The sequence below is a fragment of the Phascolarctos cinereus genome, unplaced genomic scaffold (genome assembly GCF_003287225.1).
Source record: "Phascolarctos cinereus isolate Bilbo 61053 unplaced genomic scaffold, phaCin_HiC Scaffold_1;HRSCAF=81, whole genome shotgun sequence".
Taxonomy (NCBI): Eukaryota; Metazoa; Chordata; class Mammalia; order Diprotodontia; family Phascolarctidae; genus Phascolarctos; species Phascolarctos cinereus.
Window position 1 is genome coordinate 14,700,587 of NW_027555514.1, and position 21,385 is coordinate 14,721,971.

At 45.6% G+C, this 21,385-nt stretch overlaps 1 protein-coding gene across 1 annotated transcript; it reads left to right on the forward strand.

The window, feature by feature from the left end:
- The first annotated feature begins 1,809 nt into the window (after positions 1 to 1,809).
- On the forward strand, positions 1,810 to 14,649 carry NUP42 (nucleoporin 42). Its single transcript, XM_020993287.2, has 7 exons — positions 1,810 to 2,066; positions 3,726 to 3,966; positions 5,613 to 5,707; positions 9,256 to 9,332; positions 10,005 to 10,091; positions 11,348 to 11,432; positions 13,060 to 14,649. The coding sequence occupies exons 1-7, from the start codon at positions 1,916 to 1,918 to the stop codon at positions 13,647 to 13,649; spliced, it is 1,326 nt and encodes a 441-aa protein (XP_020848946.1). The 5' UTR covers positions 1,810 to 1,915; the 3' UTR covers positions 13,650 to 14,649.
- The last annotated feature ends 6,736 nt before the right edge of the window (positions 14,650 to 21,385 follow it).

Here is a 21,385-nt window from a genome sequence, read left to right on the forward strand (position 1 = left end):
TCTATTTACTTCCTTTACTCTACATTTATGCTTGCAACTCTTCCAAGAAATTGCTAATGACAAAAATGATGTCTCTAACCCAAACAGGCTTCAGGACCAGTACATTTTTTTGTCACTGTATCCTTTCTTCTAAAGTTGTGTGCCCTGCCGTGCAGATAAATCAAACCTTTATTAATTTTTTGAGCCCTTGTTTTTTAAAGGGGACATTTGCCACTTCATGATTAAATGTTGCAATGAACCAGAATTCATGACTATACCTTGAGTTGTCATGGTCGTGTAAACATGAAAATGTAATGTGTTGAAAATTAATGCCACCCTAAGACAAAGATCACCAACATAACTGTCATGAACCCAACTTGAAACAACTTAGTGAAAAAAATTTGAGCTACAAAATATGGTTCTGATAAGAAGTGAAAAATAATGATGTTTTTTCATGATCATTAATGATTTGGGGTATTAAAATATTCCCTTAACAAGGGTTATTTAATTGGTAAGAACTGCATGTCAGATTTATCTTTGGAATTGGGGCCTCATGCTTTTTACCAGCACAACTTCTGGACCGGGACAGACTGGGAAAAGGAGGAACAGGCAATTAAACCTCCTCAGACAGCCTCATTTGCCAGTTTGTAAACAAACTTACAATCTACGTTTATGATAGCATTTGAAATTTTACAAAAGCTGTTTCTTCACAAGCATCCGTGTGTGATATGAATTGCAAATTGTATCTCTATTTTATAGATCATGAAACTAAGCCTGGAGAAGTGATTTTCCTGAGAAATGTATAGCTCATAAATGTAGGGAAAAGGCCTGAGGCCAAAATCGGTGGCTTTATTAAGCTGTCCCTCCCTCCACGCAGGATGGGTGAATTCTGAGGTTGGGTCTGACTGAGGGAGAGCTGGAGTTCTTTGTTTTATGGTTATTAACTCCCATCGAGCGGTTCTGGTTTCTTCATATGGGAATTGGGGATAATACAAACACCTTCCAGGCCTGCTGAGCACAATAGCCTGACTCCGATCTCTTAGCTGAAGCTAGGCCTTGGGCAGAACCATGAGATGGGTGCAGCAGGGTCATGGACCAGCGCTGGGAGGGAAGTATCCAGTCCAGCCCCCCATGCTACCATGGTGCCCAGCCATTGACAAAGTATGGGGTCCCTTTGACCCCCCAAGTGGCCTTCTCCATTGTCCCCCCACAGACAGTAGCATGGGCCCAGTAAAGCCTTAGTGTGGCCCTAGGGGAAGTGGGTGCCATCTTGCCATCCTAGGTTTCCTTATTCAAATTATTCCAGGAAATGAGGTCAGGGGTCAGGGACCCCACCTCTGCCCAGAATCCCAACTTGACTGTGACTGAAATAATGAGCTTTTTTCATCCCAACTAAATTCTTTAAATCTCCAGAGTAGGGAAGACCTTGTACCGGGAGCTTGAGCCTCCCAGGCCTCATTTTCCCTTTCTGTAAAAGGAGGGGATCTGAACCGCAGGGCTTCAGAAGGTCCCTGCTGTGGAGGCCTCAGTTTTACTCCTCTGTACAATGGGCAGTGCAGGGGGTGGAGGACTGGGCTGCACAGTGTGGAACGCGGCCTCATAACCTGTAGGCCCGCGCGGGAGCGCGCCTCTAACTGAGCATGCGCCTCGTGCCCGCGCGCGGCCGTTAGCTGCGCCTGCGTTCACTCAGCCAAAGGCCTCCCGGCTGTTAACGGTCCACGTCGGGAGTCTAGCATGGAGGCGACGAATTCAGCGACGTCATAGCTGCGCCGCCCGGGGCTCGCACCCTATTGGGTGCGCGGAGCTAAGCACCGCCCCCGGCCGCGCGCGGGCGCGCGGGCGCAGGAAGATGACGCTCGCTGAGGTCGAGTAGGAGGAGCACCGGGAGGCCTGCGAGGCCGCAGAGGGCGCATCGGGCCTCGGCCTCGCCGCCGCCATGACCATCTGCCACTTCTTCCTGCAGGGCCGCTGCCGCTTCGGGGAGCGCTGCTGGAACGAGCACCCGCACGGCTGGGGCGACGACGGCGGCGGCGGCGGCGGCGGGGGGCGGCCTCCTCCCCCTCAGCAGTACCCGGCGGCGCCCTCCGGTACGGTGACCCCGGGGACCCCGGCCGGGGCCCAGGGAAGGCCCGAGCGCCTCGGGCCTGCGTTTACAAAGCCCCTGCTGTGTGCTGAGCGCCGAGCCGGGCCGAGGGGGCGGGGGGAAGGCCTGGAGGCGGTCCCTGCCCGTGGGCAGCTCGGCCCCGTGTCAAGCATTTCCCGGCACACAGGAGGCGCCTAATTCATGCTCCCTAGACCCCGCCCGTCATGTAGTGAAAAGGAAATGCCCTGAGGCCGCTATCCCTGCAGCCCGCGCGAAGTCACGTGACTCGCCCGGGCCTCAGTTTCCTCCCCTGCCTAGTCGGGGACATAAGGGCCCTCCGGGTCTAAGCCCGGCGAGGTGGGCGCAGTGATCATATCCATTTCACAGAAGTGAACGAGGGTCACATGACCAGAAGCCACAGGCCAGAAGGGCCCCCCCCTTGTGTCCCTGGGGGAGCCCGATGAGGCGCCATCCCTCCCCCCCCCTCCCCGCCGTAGGGTTTAATAAACGTTTGTTGGGTGAGTCCATGGGAAAGGATGCAGAGAAACCTCTTGGGCTGAAGATGCCAAAGATGTGTGCCGACAGCCTTGGGTGTAATAGAGATTGAAGCCGAGAATAGTGGATAAAGGGGAGAGTTACCCGCAACAGGGAAAAACCCTTTCAGAGGCTTTTTGTCATCCCAGAGGATTTGAAATGAAGGAAAAATAAAAATTTCCTTTTAACTCTTTCTTGGGAGATGCCTTCCAACAACCCCTTTTCCATTTCTCTTTAATAAGTTGTTTAGAGTTAAGGTATAAAATTTACTGCTTGAGTTTTTCCACCATCACTTCATTTCTTTAAAACAATATAATGCCTAGGAATTCAGGCAGGGAAAAACAATTACTCTTAACTTCAGATTCTTCAACCTCAGCTAGGGAGTGTTGGTATAAATGAGATGAGTGAATTAATGAGGAAAAAAAATATACTCTGTATACAGTACCAAGGAAAAATTGCAGTCCACTGGTTGTGATCATCCATCTTGTTTCTGAGAGTCAACTATTGGTTTATAGTAACCATACCTTAACATTAACTAAAAATTACTGATATTGGAAGGATTCAAAGTACTGTGCTAACACTAATTTATACCTATAATCTCTCTGAAAACCAGTAGGGAAAAATGTCATTGTCCCTATATTAAAAATTGAAAGACTCAAGCACATCACATTTAGGGGCTGAGGCATCCCCCTGTCTAGGACTAGTGTCCTAGACAGCTGGTTGCGTTTTAGTTTTAGCTCTGGACTATGCAGGCTTCTCTGGGGAACAGTTTTTAAATTGTTAGGCTTATGTCAGCCCAGCCTTAATAATGTGTTATTTTACTGTGAAAATGTAGTACTTTCAGTTCTGTTTAATAAAAGTGGAGTTTTGCTATTATTTGCTTAATTGATATTATGCTTAAATCAATTGTACCATCTTTGATTCTGCAAATGATAAAATTTGCCACTGTCATTTTTAAAACTAAACTGGAAATGTTACGCTTGTTGAATCCTTCCATATTCTATAATGTTCTTCAAGATGCAATTACATAAAACAGTGTATAGTTCTATTTATATAAGGAATGTAAAGATTTTTTTAATAAAAAGGAATGACCAATAAAATAATATTCAGGTTTTATTTTTTATTTTAGGTTGTAGCAGAGGGGGATGGAGCAACAGTTCTCAGAGATATTCTAATGTCATCCAACCATCTAATTTCTCCAAGTCCACAGCCTGGGGGGGCAGCAGAGATCCAGGGAAGACATCCTTTGGGTCCTTTGACTCAGGGGCATCAAGTAGTGGAAGCAGAAATGTGGGGTTTTCTCAGAATAGATTCTCTACACTGAGCTCTAACCAAGTGGATGGGCAGAAAGATGACGAGGAGAAACTGATGTAAGTGGCTTTGGGAAATTGACTGCTCGTAGTGATGATCCTTTCTTTACATTTGTGTAATGGTAGCTCATGTCTCTGCAGTGCTTTCCGTCTTATGCACAGCTTTCACATGGACTCTCTGACTTGACCTCTAGAACAACCTTCGTGAGTCTCAGTGTGGGGGGGGCTGCAGTTTGCCCAAGGCCACACCAGAACCCAGGGCTTGAGATGTATTCTCTGAGTGTTTGACATAAGGGCTTCCCATGCCCTACAACGCTTTATTTTTAAAGCATCGTTGATGATTGAAACTTTTGGTGGTGGTGGTCAGTTGTGTCCAACTCTCTATGACCCCATTTGGAGTTTTCTTGACAAAGATACTAGAGTGGTTTGCCATTTCCTCCTCCAGCTCATTTTACATATGAGGAATCTGAGGCAAACAGTAAAGTGACTTGCCCAGGGCCATACAGCTAGGAAGTATCTGAAGCAGGATTTGAACTGGGTCCTCCTGACTCCAAGCCTAGCGCTCTATCCCCCATCTTGAACCTAGTTAATGTTTATTTTTATGGATACTAATGTTAAAATTTGTAACAACCCATTTCAGACTTCGGGATCTGTGATCACTTCCTTTGTTGCCTTTTTTTCAGTCCTACTCAAAGTACTAAAATGCAGAGCTTGCTTCTGTCTTGTGAGAGAGATTGAAAACTAGCGTCCCACCCCATTGAGGGGCTTAAGCAAGCCAGCTGTTTTCTTACAGCCTCTTTTCCTCTCTAGAACCCAACCAGAAAGTCTAGTAACCAGCACGAGCAGCCTGCTAGTGGTCATTTTGAGCCCATTGTCTAAGTGAAAAATAGCCCCTTTTCATACTTTGTTAGGTGTGAATAAAATCCCCAATTCAGTACAGTGACCTATTACTCAGCTTTAATTTTTTTCCCATTTCTATGAACTATTGCATTAACATTTTCTCAGTGTAGTAATGTTCTTGACAGTAACTGAGGCACAGTCGCTAAGTTAACAGGGAAAGAGAAGTTCAGGATTGCTTATTTTGTTATGTTGTAACTCTTTTGAAACGTATTTCATCAATGTATAGTGAATATATGGTCACTAGAATGTCTTGATTAACCCAGATACTCAGTTCCCTGCCTGTTGAATAATGATTTCCTGCCGTCTGAAATCAGGAGGGTGTTCTGTCCATTGTTGATCACAATAGCCGTGAGGTCTGAGCACGGCCAGAATGGCGACAGGCTGGGGAGGCAGCAGCTGCTGAGAGTGTGACCTACAGGGGACCGAGTGAAAGATGGGTGGTATTGTTTTTGTAAACGCACATGTTGTTAAGGTTGGAAAATTTCTCTCCTGCAGTCTTTTGTGCCGTAACAGGTCTCCCATTTTCCTCTGAAGACTGAATGTTTACATCAGTCCTAGGAGATGGGTGCAGTCTGCAGACCTTCCCCAAGACAAGGGAAGACCTTGTCGCAGCTCAGCCGCCCAAAGACATTTATTTCTTTGTGTTTTAAAGAGCAAGATAAATCGAAAAGTGTATATACATATGTTCAAATAGCTTGGCATTTGTCAGTGTTTGAAGTCGTTAAAGATGGATTTCGAATTATCGAAGTAGATTTTTTTAAAGTGTAGCATTCTGAAGTTTGTTTTGTTGCTTTCTCCCCCCTCAGTGAAGGAATAGTAAAAGACATGGAGGTGTGGGAGTCTTCAGGGCAGTGGACATTCTCTGTTTATTCACCAATGAAAGAAAAGCCAAATATATCAGGTAATATAGGAGTTCTCCCTATGTGTGCAGATTGTTGATTGCTTCTGACAGTTTTGCTGTTAGCTGCAGAGAGGGTGTCAACCTGCGTTGGGAGGGAGTTTCCTCATTTGGAAGTTACCTGTATGCGTCTCTATGCCAACTGCTTAATGTGTCTGTGAGGGTATGTTTCAGTCCCCAGCCAAAGGTGGATGAAGCCTTTCCCTTCCCTTGTCCTTCTGTCGGGTGAGTGCAGTTGGTATCTCCCTGCAGTGTGCTTCACTCTCGAGTGCTACCTTGACTTGCCTTTGTTGCTTCTCTTGAAGAACAAGGGAGGTAAGCTGGCTTCTCCCTGGAGATAGGAATGGTGCTTGGTGGTCCCTGGTGGGCTAGGTGGGACTTGGGTCCTGCACTGCCTCTGCTGTTGCCATCCCTTATCTGGGGTCTCAGAACGCTAATGGCTAAAAACTTCCAAGTATGAGAGAATCAAAAAAGACTAGGCCCCACCCCAACTCCTGAAGACCTTGTTCTCTCCAGGACCTGCACCCAGGAAGCAGCCCTGCAGTCCCTGGTCTAGGTCTAGGAAACTGGTGGCCTGCCTGCCATCCGCCCTCTGGCCTCAGACAGACAAAGGGTAACGCCTTGAGGCTCTCCCCTCTTCAGGGAAATCTCCTGGTTGACCCCTGATGGCCCCAGTGGGGTCATCCAAAGCAGGAGGCCTGAAGCTCATGCCAAGGCAATCCATGGGCTTGGGCAAGTAAGAACAGAAGCAGGACAAGTCCGAGGTGGGGTAAGCAAGGCAGGGAAGCAGGATCAAGGGAGCAGGATGCCCAGGGCTCTGGAGGGATGAGAGTTTGCCAGGTTCTGTGCGTGTCCTGGCGGCAAGGCCCCCGTCTCAGGGCAGACCTGTCAGCAGCTATGCTTGCCTTGTTCCCTGCTGCCAAGGAGCTGGGAGGGCCCTGCTCTGCCCTCCCCAAGGTTGTGGGGAGCCTCTCCCTCAAAGGCTCCACCTCTTGGGTTGTTTTTCCTAGCATGTGGATCCTGCATCTCTTTGGGACTGGTTCATGACTGAAGTCTCCCTGGTACTAATCTCTCCCCCAGCTTGTCCCCTAACCTTGTGCTTTCATCCTTGTTATCCACAATATCCTCAAGCAGAACCTCTGCCCTCATCTCTGTTCAGCCTCACCGTCCCCATTTGGCCTCCTAGTAGGCTCTGCTTTCTCTACAAGTTCTCCTAAACCTTGCTCCAGTTAAATGGGGAAAGCTGTTCCTTTCCCTCCCTCAGACGCACAGGACCAGGAATAGGAAACCACTTCCTCCTCCCTTCCCATCCTCACCTTGTTTATGTTCTGGAATACATAAAATATAGTTTTACAGGAGAAACCAGTTGTATTGAAATGCAGTTAATATCACAATGTGAATTTTTTAAAATGTATGGACTGCAGGTTAAGAAGACCTGTTCTACTGTCAGCCGGTCCGTAAGGGGGAAGGGAACAAGTATTAAGCACCTACTGTGTGCTGGAGACTGTGCTAAGTAAGCACTTTACAAAGATCATCTAGGGACAGGTCCTACCTTCCCACCGTCCACTAATGCCACCCTCTTCCCGTCCTTGACTCATGTCCACCTCTTTCTCAATGACGTCGGTCCCTCGGGCCTCTCTTGCCTAACCATCCTCTGCTCATCTACATTATGCACAATTGGGACCACATCCTCTCCTTACGGAGGGTTCTGCTCTCATATGCCGTGAGCCAAAAGATGGTTTACATGTTGGCCATGAATTCTAATAAACCTTGTCCTGGGGAGATGAGGCGTGAATGAAAGAAGCATTTATTAAGCACTTACTGTGCCCAGTCTGTTGGCATTTCCTATCTATGCCCCCTTCTCTGACTCTGCCTCCGGCCTGGTGTGGGCCCTCATCGCCTTTGGCTTGGTCTCCCTACCTCTTCCCTCCTGGCTGTGCTCCAGCCTTCACACAGGAGTCGTCCCCATGAGGTCAGAACCCTTACGTGCAGAAGCTGCCTGCGTTGACTCTCCCTGGTGTATCTTGGGTCGGTCTTGTTTCTTGGTGGCTGTTTGCATGTTGAGTCTCCCCATTAGGCTGGGAGGCCTTTGAGGGTAGCCATGTTTGTCTTTTGCCTTTGTATCCCCATCGCTTAATGCAGTGCCTGGCACAGAGCAGGCACTTGGTAAATGCTTATTCAGACCACTCTACCATTGAAATAGGGATTTCTTAGGGGAACTGCATTAGCAGAAGAAAAAATATGTTTAGGAGGAGACTAGCTAGTGAAGGGTCTTTCTCATTTAGGAAGCAAAGACAAGACTTCTTGGGCTGGTGGGCAGGGGGCACAAACTGTGAAATGCCACACCCAGAGCTCCTGGCTTGGAGTCAGAGGCCCTGGGTTCAAATTTGGCAAGGCACGAGGCCCTTTGGGGGCTTATTTTTCTCATCTGTAAAATGAGGGGGTTGCACTAGATTGGCATTAAGGGCCTTTCTAGCCCTGTATCTGTTAGCCAACGAGCTAGTAGACTTGCCAACTTCACTATGAGCAGCAGATCTACAATTTAATAGCTAGATCATTTGGCTGGAGGGAGCGAAGAGCTAGGCTCAGCTCCCTGGAATCGGCTTGAAGAACCAAGATCAGCTGAAAAGATCTGAATTATACAATTGCATTCTTTGATTTGCTGTTGGAGTCTCCTATTGAGCTTTGTAGGCACACTGTTAATAACATCAAAAGGGCAGTTCACCGCCTTTAGGGAGCAGAGCTGGGAGATTAGGGAAAGAGCTGCTTCAGGACAGAGACAAGAATTGGGATGGGAGACCAGCCGAGGGGCCGGTAGTGCAAGAAGCGTCATGTCCCATGCCCCATCCCCCTGCGCTGGTCAGCACCTCCTTCCTGCTGACCTGGCCCTTTGTCAGTGCCTGACTTTAGCCCCTCTGTCTGCTCCCCTCGCCTCCCCACCCCGCAGAGATCCTGTGGGCAGACGGACGTTTCAGGGATTTTCTCATTAGTGCCGCTCCCCCCATAGCCTCCTAGGCAAGTCTTAACTAGCTCCCACCTGCTCTCCAGGCTGCTCCTCCTTCAAGAAGTCAGGACAAATGTGAAGATTGGATTAAATGATCTGGAAGGTTCATGAAAGAGACCTTGGAGATTTCATAATCCTTCCTTTTCATTTTACTGATAAAAAACCCCACCCAACTAAGGGGCCAGGAAACCAAGTGTGCAAGCCAGGATTCAAGCCCGGCTTTCCCAGCACCACACCCAGCACTCTCCCTCTCCTGCGCAGATGGCGGGATGCTCTCCGGGGCAGACCATCGTCCATCCTGGTTTTCTAATAGCAGCTCCTTGAGGCCGAGGCCTTTTCAGTTTGTTCTCTGGTCCTCCATCTGCCATAGGGCCTGCATGTTCAGCATACTTAACAAACATTGCCTTGAATTGCCAACTTTTTTATACCTTTGTTCAAGTTGATTAGTAACTAATGAGATCTTTTGGGGGGCTAACTCTGTTAGAAATTCCTGTTGTTCTACTCAGATTCTCTCCCTTTTAAGATTCCAATTGATTTCTCCTTGCAGGTTTTACAGATATTTCACCAGAAGAGTTAAGACTTGAATATTCTAACTGTATAACCAGCAATACCTTACAAAGCTATGTGAGTTTATTTCCTATTCACTTTACATTTAGACATTGTGACCAGGCATCTGACTGTTTCCTCTGTTCATTGTTACTTGTTTGTAAAGTTGATGAATTTTAGTTATCTTTTTTTTTCTCTTGGGGATAGTTTGATTTATTTATGAACTTTTGCTTACAAAACTGTTTTTTAGATGCACCAGTTACATAAAATGCCAGTAACCATGGCTTTATTAATTTGGAACATCATTAGATTACTTAGAAAACCCACTGATGTCAATCTTGAAGCCCTTTCTATATGTTATGCAAATGAACACATCCTGATGTGTCCAAGACCTCAAAGAAATAAGACTGGGCCTTGAGAGATTTAGTAACCTTAAAAATGTTATGAACTTTGTTTCTGTCTTCTATTGCCTGTTAGCACAGGGAGGGGTGAAGAGGGTGGGTGCATCTGTGCAGGGTCAATGTGCATTTGTGGGTGGGCCGCAAATGCTTTTTATAACCCCTTTCAAAGCTGCAGTGGCAGATCCGATTTTGTTTGGCTTTGTAATAGGAGAAAGTTATACCTAATGGGATTGATGTGAACAGTTCTTTAAATGACAGAGAGATTTTGCCTTTGTTAATGTTTAGCATTTAAAATATCCCTGAACTATTCCATAGTGACAAGCATGTTTATCCATTGTGTTCCTTTCAGTTAAATTCTATCCAGCAATTAGTAAACCTGTGGAAGAACAGGCTACTTGAGCTGAAGAACATAAATACAGCAACCAAAGGAGTGTTGGTGAGGACTGGGGCTCGGACTTTCTTCCGGGAGGGGGGGGTGTTTGGTCCACCCTTGGAAGAAGAATGTTTCCTCTCTCGTTGGCAAATGGATTTCCCCCTAAACAGTGTGCATACTAGGAATTAGTACATGAATGTTGTCCCAAAAAGGGTTTTTGATTTGTTTTTGAGAAAGGCACTCTGAGTTTAAAGGTGGTAGTAAGAACTTTTAGTCTCATCTTAAAGAATAATCAGATTGTCTTTTATATTTGTATCTTCAGTGCTTGGCACAGTATTTGACACAATGAGTGCTTAATAAATGTCCATCCTTTCTCTCTCTCTCTCTCTCTTTCTTTTTCTTTTTTAAGAATACTTAGGAAACTTAAGTTTTCAGTTTTAATGTTAGTTAAACTTTTTGAGAATTGGAACAAGTTTGATTAATTCCAAGTATTTCAAATTTAGTACTTCAGAAGTATAGAAATTGGTTTTTAAAATGGTTGGCTATAAGTATCTATTCATTGTAATGGCAGTCTTTTATAACTGAACGCACTTGATGATGCATGTATTCTTGGTCATTTATCAAAATCAAGAAAAAATGATTCTGATTAGTAGAAGAGGGTTCCAAATTGACCCATTTGTCTCTAATGACACTTAGGATCGACTGTATAGAACATATCAGCCTGTCATTCATGTTATTTTTTTCTTTAAAACCATCTTAATAGAGGAGAAATTATGTGATTGAATAAATTATGGTATATTAATGTAATGATACCGTAAAAAAATAGTAAGAAGGATACTGAGAAATGTGGAAGGGACTCTTCTACCAAGAAGCAGAGCCTGATTAACAGGCCCAGAGGAAAACTTTGTAACAAAAGAAGAAGAGACCGGAAGCCTCAGCTTGGGCCACTTGTCCAGGTTCCCTCGGCCACCCCACCGGCCAAGGCCAGCCTTGAACTCAGGCCTTTTTGGTACAAAGACTGGCTCTCTGTCCATTAGATCACTTTTTGGATTTTCTGGACGTAGTCTCTCATGAAACTAATGAGTTTGTTGGGTTTTTTTAATTAAATGGATTTTAATCATGACTCGGTAGTTTATAACGTAGCCCCTGATGTGCCTGATATGTCTCTGCATTTGTAGTTCAGTCTAAAACAGACACTGAAATGTGTCCTTTTCTACTTGAATTTAACTGAAGTGAAGAAGTCTTGTCTAGGCAGTTGCATGGGAAAAGTCTTTCTCAAAATGAACAATTGAACATTGTATTTGCATTTGTTCTTTAAGCTTTCTAAACTGAAGAATGAAGGGGGTCCAGTGGCTCCCACATTTGGATTGCAGAGTCAGCAAACCTCCACATTTGGTTCAACAGGTAAGTTCCTGAGGCTTCTGCTTAGGTTTGTCATTGTTCTCACGCTGAGGAGAGAATGAGGCACAGTGGGTGGACTTGGAGATCACAATGCCATGGCACAAGGTGCTCTCCCTGTCTTCCTCCATTTCTTCATCTGTGAAATGGGGATAATCCTTCCTGTGGTTCCTTCCTCACAGGGCTGGGGTGAGGCTCACACAATGTAACATGTGGAAAGCACCTGCCTAATTTTAAAGTCCTCTCTCCAGGACAGTTGGAAGTTTTAGCATCATCATTTCAGACCCAGCTTGGAAATGCCACTCCCCTGTCTCCTGGCTCCATTAAACACCAAGCTCAGCAGACAGCCATGAAGGGGACAGCAGAGTCAACCTCTCCTTCGTTCTGAAGAACGTTGTTGGCATGTGACAGGCTCCGGACTTACGAACAAGCTGAGGAGTGATTGGGAAAGCAGAGGTTGGGGTTGCCACAGCTCTTGGGACTGACTTAATCAGACCCACACGAGCAGCCGCTGCCGCGGTTTTTGCATTGAAGTGCCGTGTGTAGGGAAAGATGGGTTCTGGGCTTCCTGAAATAGCTGCACCAGCAGACTCCCCTGTGCAGAGGGGTTTGTGCAAGGGAAATGCTTTTTCCTGCCCCTCACACTGACTCTGTCGACCTCAGAAAGTTCAAAGCTGCCCCCACAGCTCCCCTGGGGGAGAGGACCAGATGTGTCTGTTAGAATGAGAACAGAAGGGACGCAGCCCCAGCAGGTGACAGGCTTCTGTCAGTGGGCTGGGGAGGTGAAGAGAGCGTAAGGGTTCCTGGGGAAGAGAGCTTCAGGGAGCCAGTTGTGATAAAAGTGGTGGCCGATGGCCCCAGCAGGTGTGCTGCATACTTATTTACAGGAGCCAGATAAAGGAAAGTGGGCTGAGGCCTAAGCCCACTGCTCAGTCAACAGCTCTCCGCTTAATTGTTTACAGAACTTAGGAGATGCTCTTGTTTGTTTTGGTCTTTGGCAGTTTTTTTTTGGGGGGGGATACTTTTTTTGCAGTGGCTTGAGAGCAATTTAGGTTGAAAGACCCTGCATCTACTGCACCCCAGCTCCCCTCGATCCCCTTGCCTCATCTTTGTGGCACATGGGTCTGTGTTGGGATGAGATCATGGTCCTTGTTGCTCCCAAGCCCACCCGCAGCCTGGCCCAGAGCTGGGGACCCAGGCATGTAAGGTGTGGTCAGATCCCCTGCCTTTTGGAATTGTTTGGGCTGAGCTTCCTTCCCTAGCAAAGATGCCCAGCCATGGCACTGGACCTAATTAACAGTTTAAAGGGACTTTGTTCTCTCTCCCCTTCCTAGCCTTTTGTCTGCTCTTTCCCTTCCTCCTAATTACTCCCACTGCTGTGGTGCTTTAAGATTTCCCAAAGCACTTTCATCATTTCAATGCTGGGGGGTGGGGAGCACCAGGTCCCTCATCCCAGTGTTCTCTCTGAGAAAGCAGAGTCTGGAGTTGTTGAAGTAACCCCCAGGAAATGTTGGCCTCGGGACCCCCAAAGGGCCAGGTCCTCTCCCCAAAATGAAAGCCGGGAAAAGAGCTGAGAAGGCCCGCAGATTTTCTGGACTTTAGCAGGTTTCTTTTCTTTTTTCTGTCATTGCAGGTTTCCCAGTGAACAGTAACAGCAGTAGCAGTGTTCAGAATTTTAGTTTTAAGCCAACTTCGGGCTTTGGTGCTGCCCCTTCTAGCAGCAGCACATCAGCGTTTGGGTCTCCAGTGATGCCAGCCGTTCCTGCACTGACGGCTGCGTCTTCTAATTCTACTCTGACCACCTCTGCTCCCACTTCCTTTGGATTTGGGGAGGCAGCCGCCGTCTCGGCAGCATCTTTTTCATTTAAAAGCCCGGAAGTTTTTAGCTTTGGATCAACTGGGTTTTCAGGATTTCCTGCTTCCTCTCCATCAGGCACAGCAGGTGCCTCTGGCAGCCCTGCCATTGGCCCCTCGGGCTCCGGCTCCAGCTCCAGCTCCGGCTCTGGGGCCATGCTGTTTGGACTGGCTGCCAGTGGCTTTGGGCAGAGTGGCACCTCGTCCTCCCTCCCGTCATCCGGGGGCAGTAACACAGCCTCAGCCGAGCACTTATTCACACCCAAAAATGAACTGACTGCCGAAGAGCTCAAACAGTTTGTAGCAAAGAAATTTACATTAGGAAAGGTTCCTCTCAAGCCACCCCCGGAAGGGCTTCTGAGCATCTAAAAGGACCCTTTTTCAGTACAGGAGAGCATGCTTTTTCAGTGGTCATTTGAGTAGTGTGATGTTAACTAAGATGTCCAGTCTTCGCACAGAATTTTTTTGGCTTTGAAATATTTTACTTTCCTTGGTTGTGTTTGCATGTCCTAGGCCAGGCAGTTAGAATCACGGCAAATCACCATTAGTAGCTAGGGAGTTCTCTTAATGTCTGACCGAGTGTTACTGGTACACGGGTTGGCTTTGTCCTGGCCCCCACCACACGCAGATTCACCCTTTGGCACCGGAACTTTCAGAGGCTGCGTCGTGGTCTCGAGCCAAAAGAGAATGTGATAGCCGGCTTATAGAATAAATGTAACAGGCCTAGAACTTTCCTTCATGGTAAAGGGGACGTGTGTGAAGTGCATGCTTAAAATAGAACCAGAGAAGTTTTTATTCCTGGGCAGCAATAGGCATTTTTCCTTCCCCCAAGTTTGCATCCTTCTTGATTTCGCAAAAAAAAAAAAAAGTTTCAGTCCTAGGCTTTGCCAATTGAATGACTTTCAGCATTTGTATGATGACTAATATCTTGATAGCAAAGTGATTGCTATAGTCCTAATTGTTCTCTGTGTCTTCTGAAGAACATCCCCATCTGATAAATGAATAGTGGGAGAAATGGAAGCTGTGACCTGCCCCATGAGCTCATGGCGAGTGTATAATGGACCCAGGCTTCTCTGGTTCTGCTTGGGAGCCTTCTGTGCAGAATTGTTGAACACATTTGAGTCTCCTCTTTGTCCTCAGCCCAGGAGGAGTGTGCTATTGTACCATTTATCCGTGAAGGACTGAAGGCAAAGACCTGCAATTACCACTTGATAAAATACATCCTAAGTTGTCTAGTGTGGGGATCTCATGTGCCTGCTTTTTTAAACCTGGCAAGCTCCACAGCCAGTGATGGAGGTGGCGTGGCTGTGTATGTTGGTGTCTTGGATTGGGCTGATTTTTTAATGGAAATAAAAACTTTGCTCAGCAAGTGTGTTCTGTGTGAATGTAGCGTGTGTGATGGTGTTCACCAGCAAAGAGCAACTAAGTTTGGTATCCTTTCAAAGTGCCACATGGGGTCTTTGTAGCTGCCAGGCCCAGGACTGGGCACACTTTCCCACCCCTCTAAGCCTCAGGCAGGGCAGTCCTGAAGCCAGCCTACCCCAGAGAGGTCTCCCAGGAGCCAACTGTCTGAAACTCCTTGCTGTCGCAATGGGAGATGGGAAACCCCAGGAGTTTGGTGGAGGCCTCACAAGGCTGTCCTGGCACCTCTCAACCACAGTAACCTTGTGGTGTCTTCCCAGTCACTGAGAGTGGACCAAGACAGCCCCCTGTGAAGGCTCCTGGACCTGCCCAGATCCAAGCTGAGCCTCCAGGCAATAATTACTAGAGAAGCAGGTTACGGTTTACAAAGCACATTATCCCCATTTTATAGCTGAGGAAGCACCGAGCATGGAGCTGGACGCCCCAAGATGAGGGCTTTTCCTCCCCAGTCAGGCTGATGGTAGAATTTCCGCTGCTGTCTCTGGGGGCCAGTCAGGCCTGGCGTGTTGATTTATTTTTTGCATTTGGTTTTTACTAACACTTGGTGCCAGGATAGCCTTCCTTGCTCGTGAATCTACAACTGTTCTATACAGCCCACTGAGTTAGGTTCAGGTTCTTTTGCTCCACAGTTTAGGGCCAAACCCCACTCCCCTAGCCCCCAGCCTTATGTTATTCAGCCCAACTGGACTCCTCCGAATACCCCAAACAGCCTGTGTGTGCCCAGGGTGGCTGCCCGACCTCCCTCCCTTTCTGCACTGGATGAATTCCTTCCTTCCCATTCTTTCAGTCAGAGTGGTTGTGCTGCCCCCTCCCCATAGCCCCAGCCAGAAGCCTTTACGGCCTGCTTTGTCCTATGATTCTTTAACGAGCCACAGAGTAGTGGGTGCTGCAGTTCTTCCGTTTGAATCTTCTTTTCACGGACCGAAAGCTCTGTCAAGGTTCGGAGCCTGTCTCTTCTAAACTTTGTTAGTCCGCAAGTGCTTACTACATCTCACCAGGCACTGTGCTAAGCGCAAAACTTTGTGTCTTGTTCAAAACAAACCAACAAAAAGAAAAAATAATCAACTTTGTATCTCTTGCCAGCCCAGTGCTTTGCACATAGTAGGCATTTAATTGATGTTTCATGAATGAATATGAATGCATATTTCCTTCTGTCCCACCTGGCTTATTTGAATATTGATTGCCATTAAGTTGGAATCAGCTTAAATGTCGGTTTAAATGACCAATTTACTGTAATTGCTGCTTTAAGTGTGAAGCGTGACACTATCAGTTGCATTTCTGAACTGAGATTGAGTATCCTTTTTCTAAATGTTACCAGAATGAATATAGCAATTTTACACAAATTAAGGTCCCTCTCAATTCTGTCTTTCAACTGTATCTCTATTAAAGCATAAAAATTAAAAAAAAAAAAACGCTAAGGAGTGATGACCCATCAGAAGGGGAGCTCCTGTCTCCATTGTACTCCTTCATCCAAGGCAGGTTGGAGATAGAGAAATTATATAGCAAATGCCGGAAATCCACCCGGATTTTGAGTTTTGTCCTTTAACAGCCGGGATCGAACTCTGCTTCCAAGTTCTTCCCACTTAATAAACCTTTGTCAGACCAAGTTAAATCACATCAGACTTTAAAGAATGCAATGTTGAGGTTTGTATTGATAATCCTAATGAAACCTAAGGATGGGTCTGAAATAAACAATAAAGGATCTTCCTGGAAAGAAAAGACGCACTTTTCTCTTGCTCAAGAAACTGGTCACTGTTGCCTCTAGACTAAAATACTATTTGGCACTAAAGACACTTCACACTCTGGATCCATCCTTGACTGAACTTCCATCACTGCCCCTTACAGACTCCACATTCTGTCCAGTTTGCTCTGCTGCTGCTCTTCCTTAGATGTGCAAAATTCCATCTCTCCACTCTACAACTTTGCACAAAGGCTGGAATGCTCTCGGGTCACCTCCAGCCCTTGGAATCTGTCACTCAGCTCAATACCTCCTCCCGCATTAGGCCTTTCCCCATTGTGAGTGGTCTCCTCAGTCTAAATTATTTTGTATTTACTTTGTCTACACCTCACAGTTACTTATCAGTGTACGTGCGCTAGGGAAGGCAAGCTCCTTGAGCAAAGAAGTATTTTATTGTCCATTTCTGTCCCCATTGCCCAGCAAAATGCCTGTCACAGAGAAGAAACTTAATAAGGGCTTAGTGAATTGAATTTCTCTCCTGGCTCTCCCCACATAACAGCAAATAATTTGAATGTGATGTTGTGATAAATGGCATTATTCTAGGCATTATGCAGAGACACAATAATGTCCCATTTATTCAACCTACTTCTGGCACTCCTAGCCATCCAGAACACAGCCCACAAATCCAGAAATAAAAATTTAAAACTCCCTGAGAAATAAGAACATAGTCGTTATAAAGCCTCTGTACCTAACTCCTGGGAAAGCCCCAGAATAGGGGTCCTTACTCAAAAGAATCAAACCTTTAGGAATTTGGCAAAAATTCTCCATAAAGACTTTGCTTTAGCTTATCCCCTTCTATCCTCAACCTGTGGACCTCAATCTTTTTCCTCTCTTCTACAATGTAAAGGGAAAGATCAGAGTAACTATTCACACACACACATATGAAGAAAGATCCAAAGAAATGTGTTTTTGAAGGTAGATGTTCTGCAGTTACAAATTGTCAGTGATAATATTCTCTTTCCAGGAGATATTGCCACAGAAAGCCATATAGTTAGAAATAATCCTTCTTTCCTGCCCTAAATTATACCTGACCAACAACTCTTGAATTTCTGAAGTGGCCATAATTAATTCTAAAGTTTGCCAAACTTTAGTCAAGCCCACTGGATTAAATACACGATGTTAACCAAGCATGTCACTTAGATGTAAAAATGCAATGTAACATTCTAGTGCATCTTTCAATGAGAACCAGTATGGATGTTAAAAGAAGAAGAAGAAGAAGAAGAAGTAACATTTGACAGTGAGTTAATGAAATGGTGAGGGTGGAAATTTGAGTATTTGTGGGATAAATGAAAATGGAGCTTAATTCATTCCATTTGTAAAAAATCATGTTTAGGTTGTGTGTCTATCCAATTATACAAGACAAGAAAGGTAATTCACAACCAATACACTAAGCTGCTGCCTTGAGGCCTTTTTCTCTAGCCCATATGATCAGGCAGCTGGAAGTCCTTTCATATTTCCTCAGCCATTTATAACTTAAATAGCGTTTAGGGCTGTCAGCATCGGAGCAGAGAAATCTACTAGCACTACTAACACTGAATATGAAGGTTCTGCGGCTCTCTCTCGGAACCTCCTTTCAGGGCTCCTGTGATACTTATGTCCAATGCACATCTCCTCGACACCAAAAAAAAAAAAAGCCAGAACATCCTTGTACGTTCTTTTGGAGTTGTTCAAAAAACTGAATTCAAAAACATTTACATGATTTTGTATTCATACCTGTAAAAGAATGTGTTTGAACAAGTTTTTTCATTTCAGTGTCAGTAACAGACATTCATGCAGCCTTAAATTGTGAGCTCCGGTCTTTCTTTGGGTCCCCCGTGCTGGCACATAGTAAGTGCTTTATGTGTGTTTATTGACTTGCCAAAGTGCTTTCAACTGATCCTCACAGGAACACTCTGAGGGAAGTGGTCCAGGTCTTCTTATCCCCATTTTACCAATGAGAAGCAGAAGTCTTTGAGAGAACAAGGGACTTGCCCATGACCCAGCAAGAAGCTTAGCTAGGATTCAACCCTCAGTCTCCCCTACTCCAGAGCCAGGGCTTCTCCTCCACCATGTTGCCTCTACCCCATTGCCTGAAAAATACTGGACTGAGGCTCAAGGCAAGTTATGGGGAAAATAAAGGACATGGTTCCCCAAGAACCTCACAGTCTCAAATGGCAGAACATAGTCCGTACTACTGAATACAGCTGTAACCTTTAAGAAAGACAAAATTTGGGGGTCAGTCTGAAAAGGAGGAAGCAAGTGGCATATAGCAAGAGTTTAATAGATGTTTGTTCAATTGAATTTTTAAAAAAATTTTGAAGTAGAGACAGAAAACGATGTGTTTGCAAGGAGGAGGTGAGCATTTGGGCAAAGGAAATGATAGGAACTAGACCTATGATTTCCCTGCTATAGGAAATACTCCAAAGGGGAAGCTCCCTCTGCCAACATAGGTCAGCACCACCTTCTCTGCTCCTTAGTCTTCCAGCATTGCCCAGGGCATGCAAGGTTTAATGACTTGGCCGACATTACACAGCTAGTATGTGTCAGAGGCACATGGAATGAATGAAACCCAGGGCTTCCTGACTCCTAGACTCCCTCTTTTCACTCAACCACAGCCAGAAATGTGCCTGGAAGCAAAGATATTGTGCTTTTAGCTATCATGAGATTTCATTAACTAAGCAGAGAATCTGACAAGCTTTATCATCTCTAGTTTTTGCATATGGGAAAGGGAACCAGAACAACTGGAAGAAAAAAAAAACATTTGTACATCACATGTTTCTTGAAGTCACTGTTTTGAGGGAAGAAAAGGGGAGGGGGCAGAGCAAGACAATAGTATTTTTAGAAAAGAGAGGTCTTCAGATGTTTTATGATCCCATGTCTTACACATGGTCCTGGTTTAGAGAAAACACACAGCAGGGGAACACAGAAAATGAGGCTGAAAGATGGAACAGAAGTGACTCTTCATTTATTGGAACTGTTCAATAAAAGTCTTCATTGTATAACCGTCCTTCGCAAGATCCGGGCTCCTTCCAAAATGCATCCTCTGAGATGACCAGGCTTCTCTTCATAGCTAGATTCTCTGTTTTTAACAAAGCTTTTGAATTCACCTTACCAGATCAAGTTTCACTGGGGGACCAGTACCCTGGGTGGAAGGAGGCAAATATTTAAGAGCCTTCGGCCCCAGAGGTCCTTTTCCTCTCTGGCTGCTTCCCCTGAGGCTCCAGTGTGGGATTTCTGCCTAGATAAGCTGGCTCCCCACTAGCGGTGAAAACCAAAGGATTTCTCTGTTTGCTCTTTAGAGATCTGCACTCTCATTGCCTGCCACTGCCTGAGATTGTCGAGAGGACTCCTACTAATAGTAATAACTCACATTTTTTTCTAGTGTTTTAAGGTTTACAAAGCACTTCCCTTACAATCACCCGGTGAAGTTGGGAGTGACCATGTTACTATCTCCATTTAATAGATGAAGAAACACGTTGAGAGTGAGAAAATGACTTGTCGTTGATCACACAACTACTAAGTTTCCAAAGTCAGAACTGGGGATGCAAATTCAGGTCTTCTGACTGCTGAGAAGTCTGCTGAGCTTTCCTCTCTTCCACACCCGGCTTGGGCGCCTCCACCCCCTCCCCAGTTCCTTCCTAACAACCCAATAAAAGCACATTTGTTAGAATTGTGAGAAAAAAAGAGAATGAAAAGGCTGAATTGAGGTTCTCTTTTATAGAATTATAAAATGAACGGTCTTCAGGACAGTCACTGCCTCTTCAGAAGTCCTTTTTCTACTTAGTTTCCCATTATTAACTGGTTTCTCATTCTTTCAATAGAAGTTTATTAAGCAAGGCACATGTGTCCCTGAATAGTTGAGGTTACCAGTTTGACTTTGAATTAAGCAGGGACATTATTGTATAGCAACTTCTCTTTCAGCAAAGTGAACATATTCCAATATATTTTTTTTGGCCAGAAACAACATTATCTGAAGTAGAAATAATATAGGATACATAGGGGTGAATTCCAAGATGTCAGAAAAGGGGAGCTAGGACGTGAAATATCTCTTTAAATATTAACTAAAAACAATGCCAAAGGTATCAGAAAATGAGACTTGTATCAAAGAAGGAATCTTCGGGACTCAGGAAGGGGAAGGTCTAAGTCTGAGGTGGGGGGCTTTGGTGTGCTCAGATAAAATGGAAAAATGGGACAAATTTTAGAAGAAAGGGAACGGCCAGGAAAAACCGTTGTAGGGTACAGCATCTTTGGATAAACTGGGGTCTTGTTTCTCTCTCTGCTCCCAGAAACTCCCAAGAACACACCAGCACTGGCACCAGCAGCATTCACAGGGGCTGTCCTCAGTCCAGCCTCACCGTTGCCACTGTGCTCTTCTCAGGCAGTGACATTAGACTTCTTTTCTGACCTGTGTAATGACGAGTGTGAATGACCAATTTCAGATTTCTTCCTGTTTTAATAGGAGGATTTAGTGAACAGAAGAGTATGAGATGCCTGAAGGCGGGAGAAGAAAGATAGGTCCAGGGATGCTGCAGACTTCATGATTTTTTGTACAGAAGCCACTTTGTTAACAACCGTCTGTCGAGAAGCTATGTTAAGGACAGATTTTTGTCTTGCCGAGCTCAGCCTGAGCCTGGCCACTACTGAGTGAGTGTGCAACACGAGCCAATACCACCCAATATGATTTACGGATTGTGATTGTTTTCTAATGTGACCCTCTTTGTTGTCAGATGGGCAGGGGGGTTCACTAAGTTTATGGAGAAAAATGTACAAAGGCTCTCTAAGTTCACTAATTTTTTCTGGGGTGGTCCTCTGATGGAGAAGAAAGAGTTAATATAAGAAAATGTCACCTAACAGGGGGGAGTCGGGGAGGGGAAGTCCATCACCCTCTCCTAACTGAATGATTTAACCCAGTAAGCCCTTTCAATAGAATGAAGATAGACACAAGGACAAGGCTGTTCTGAGAACA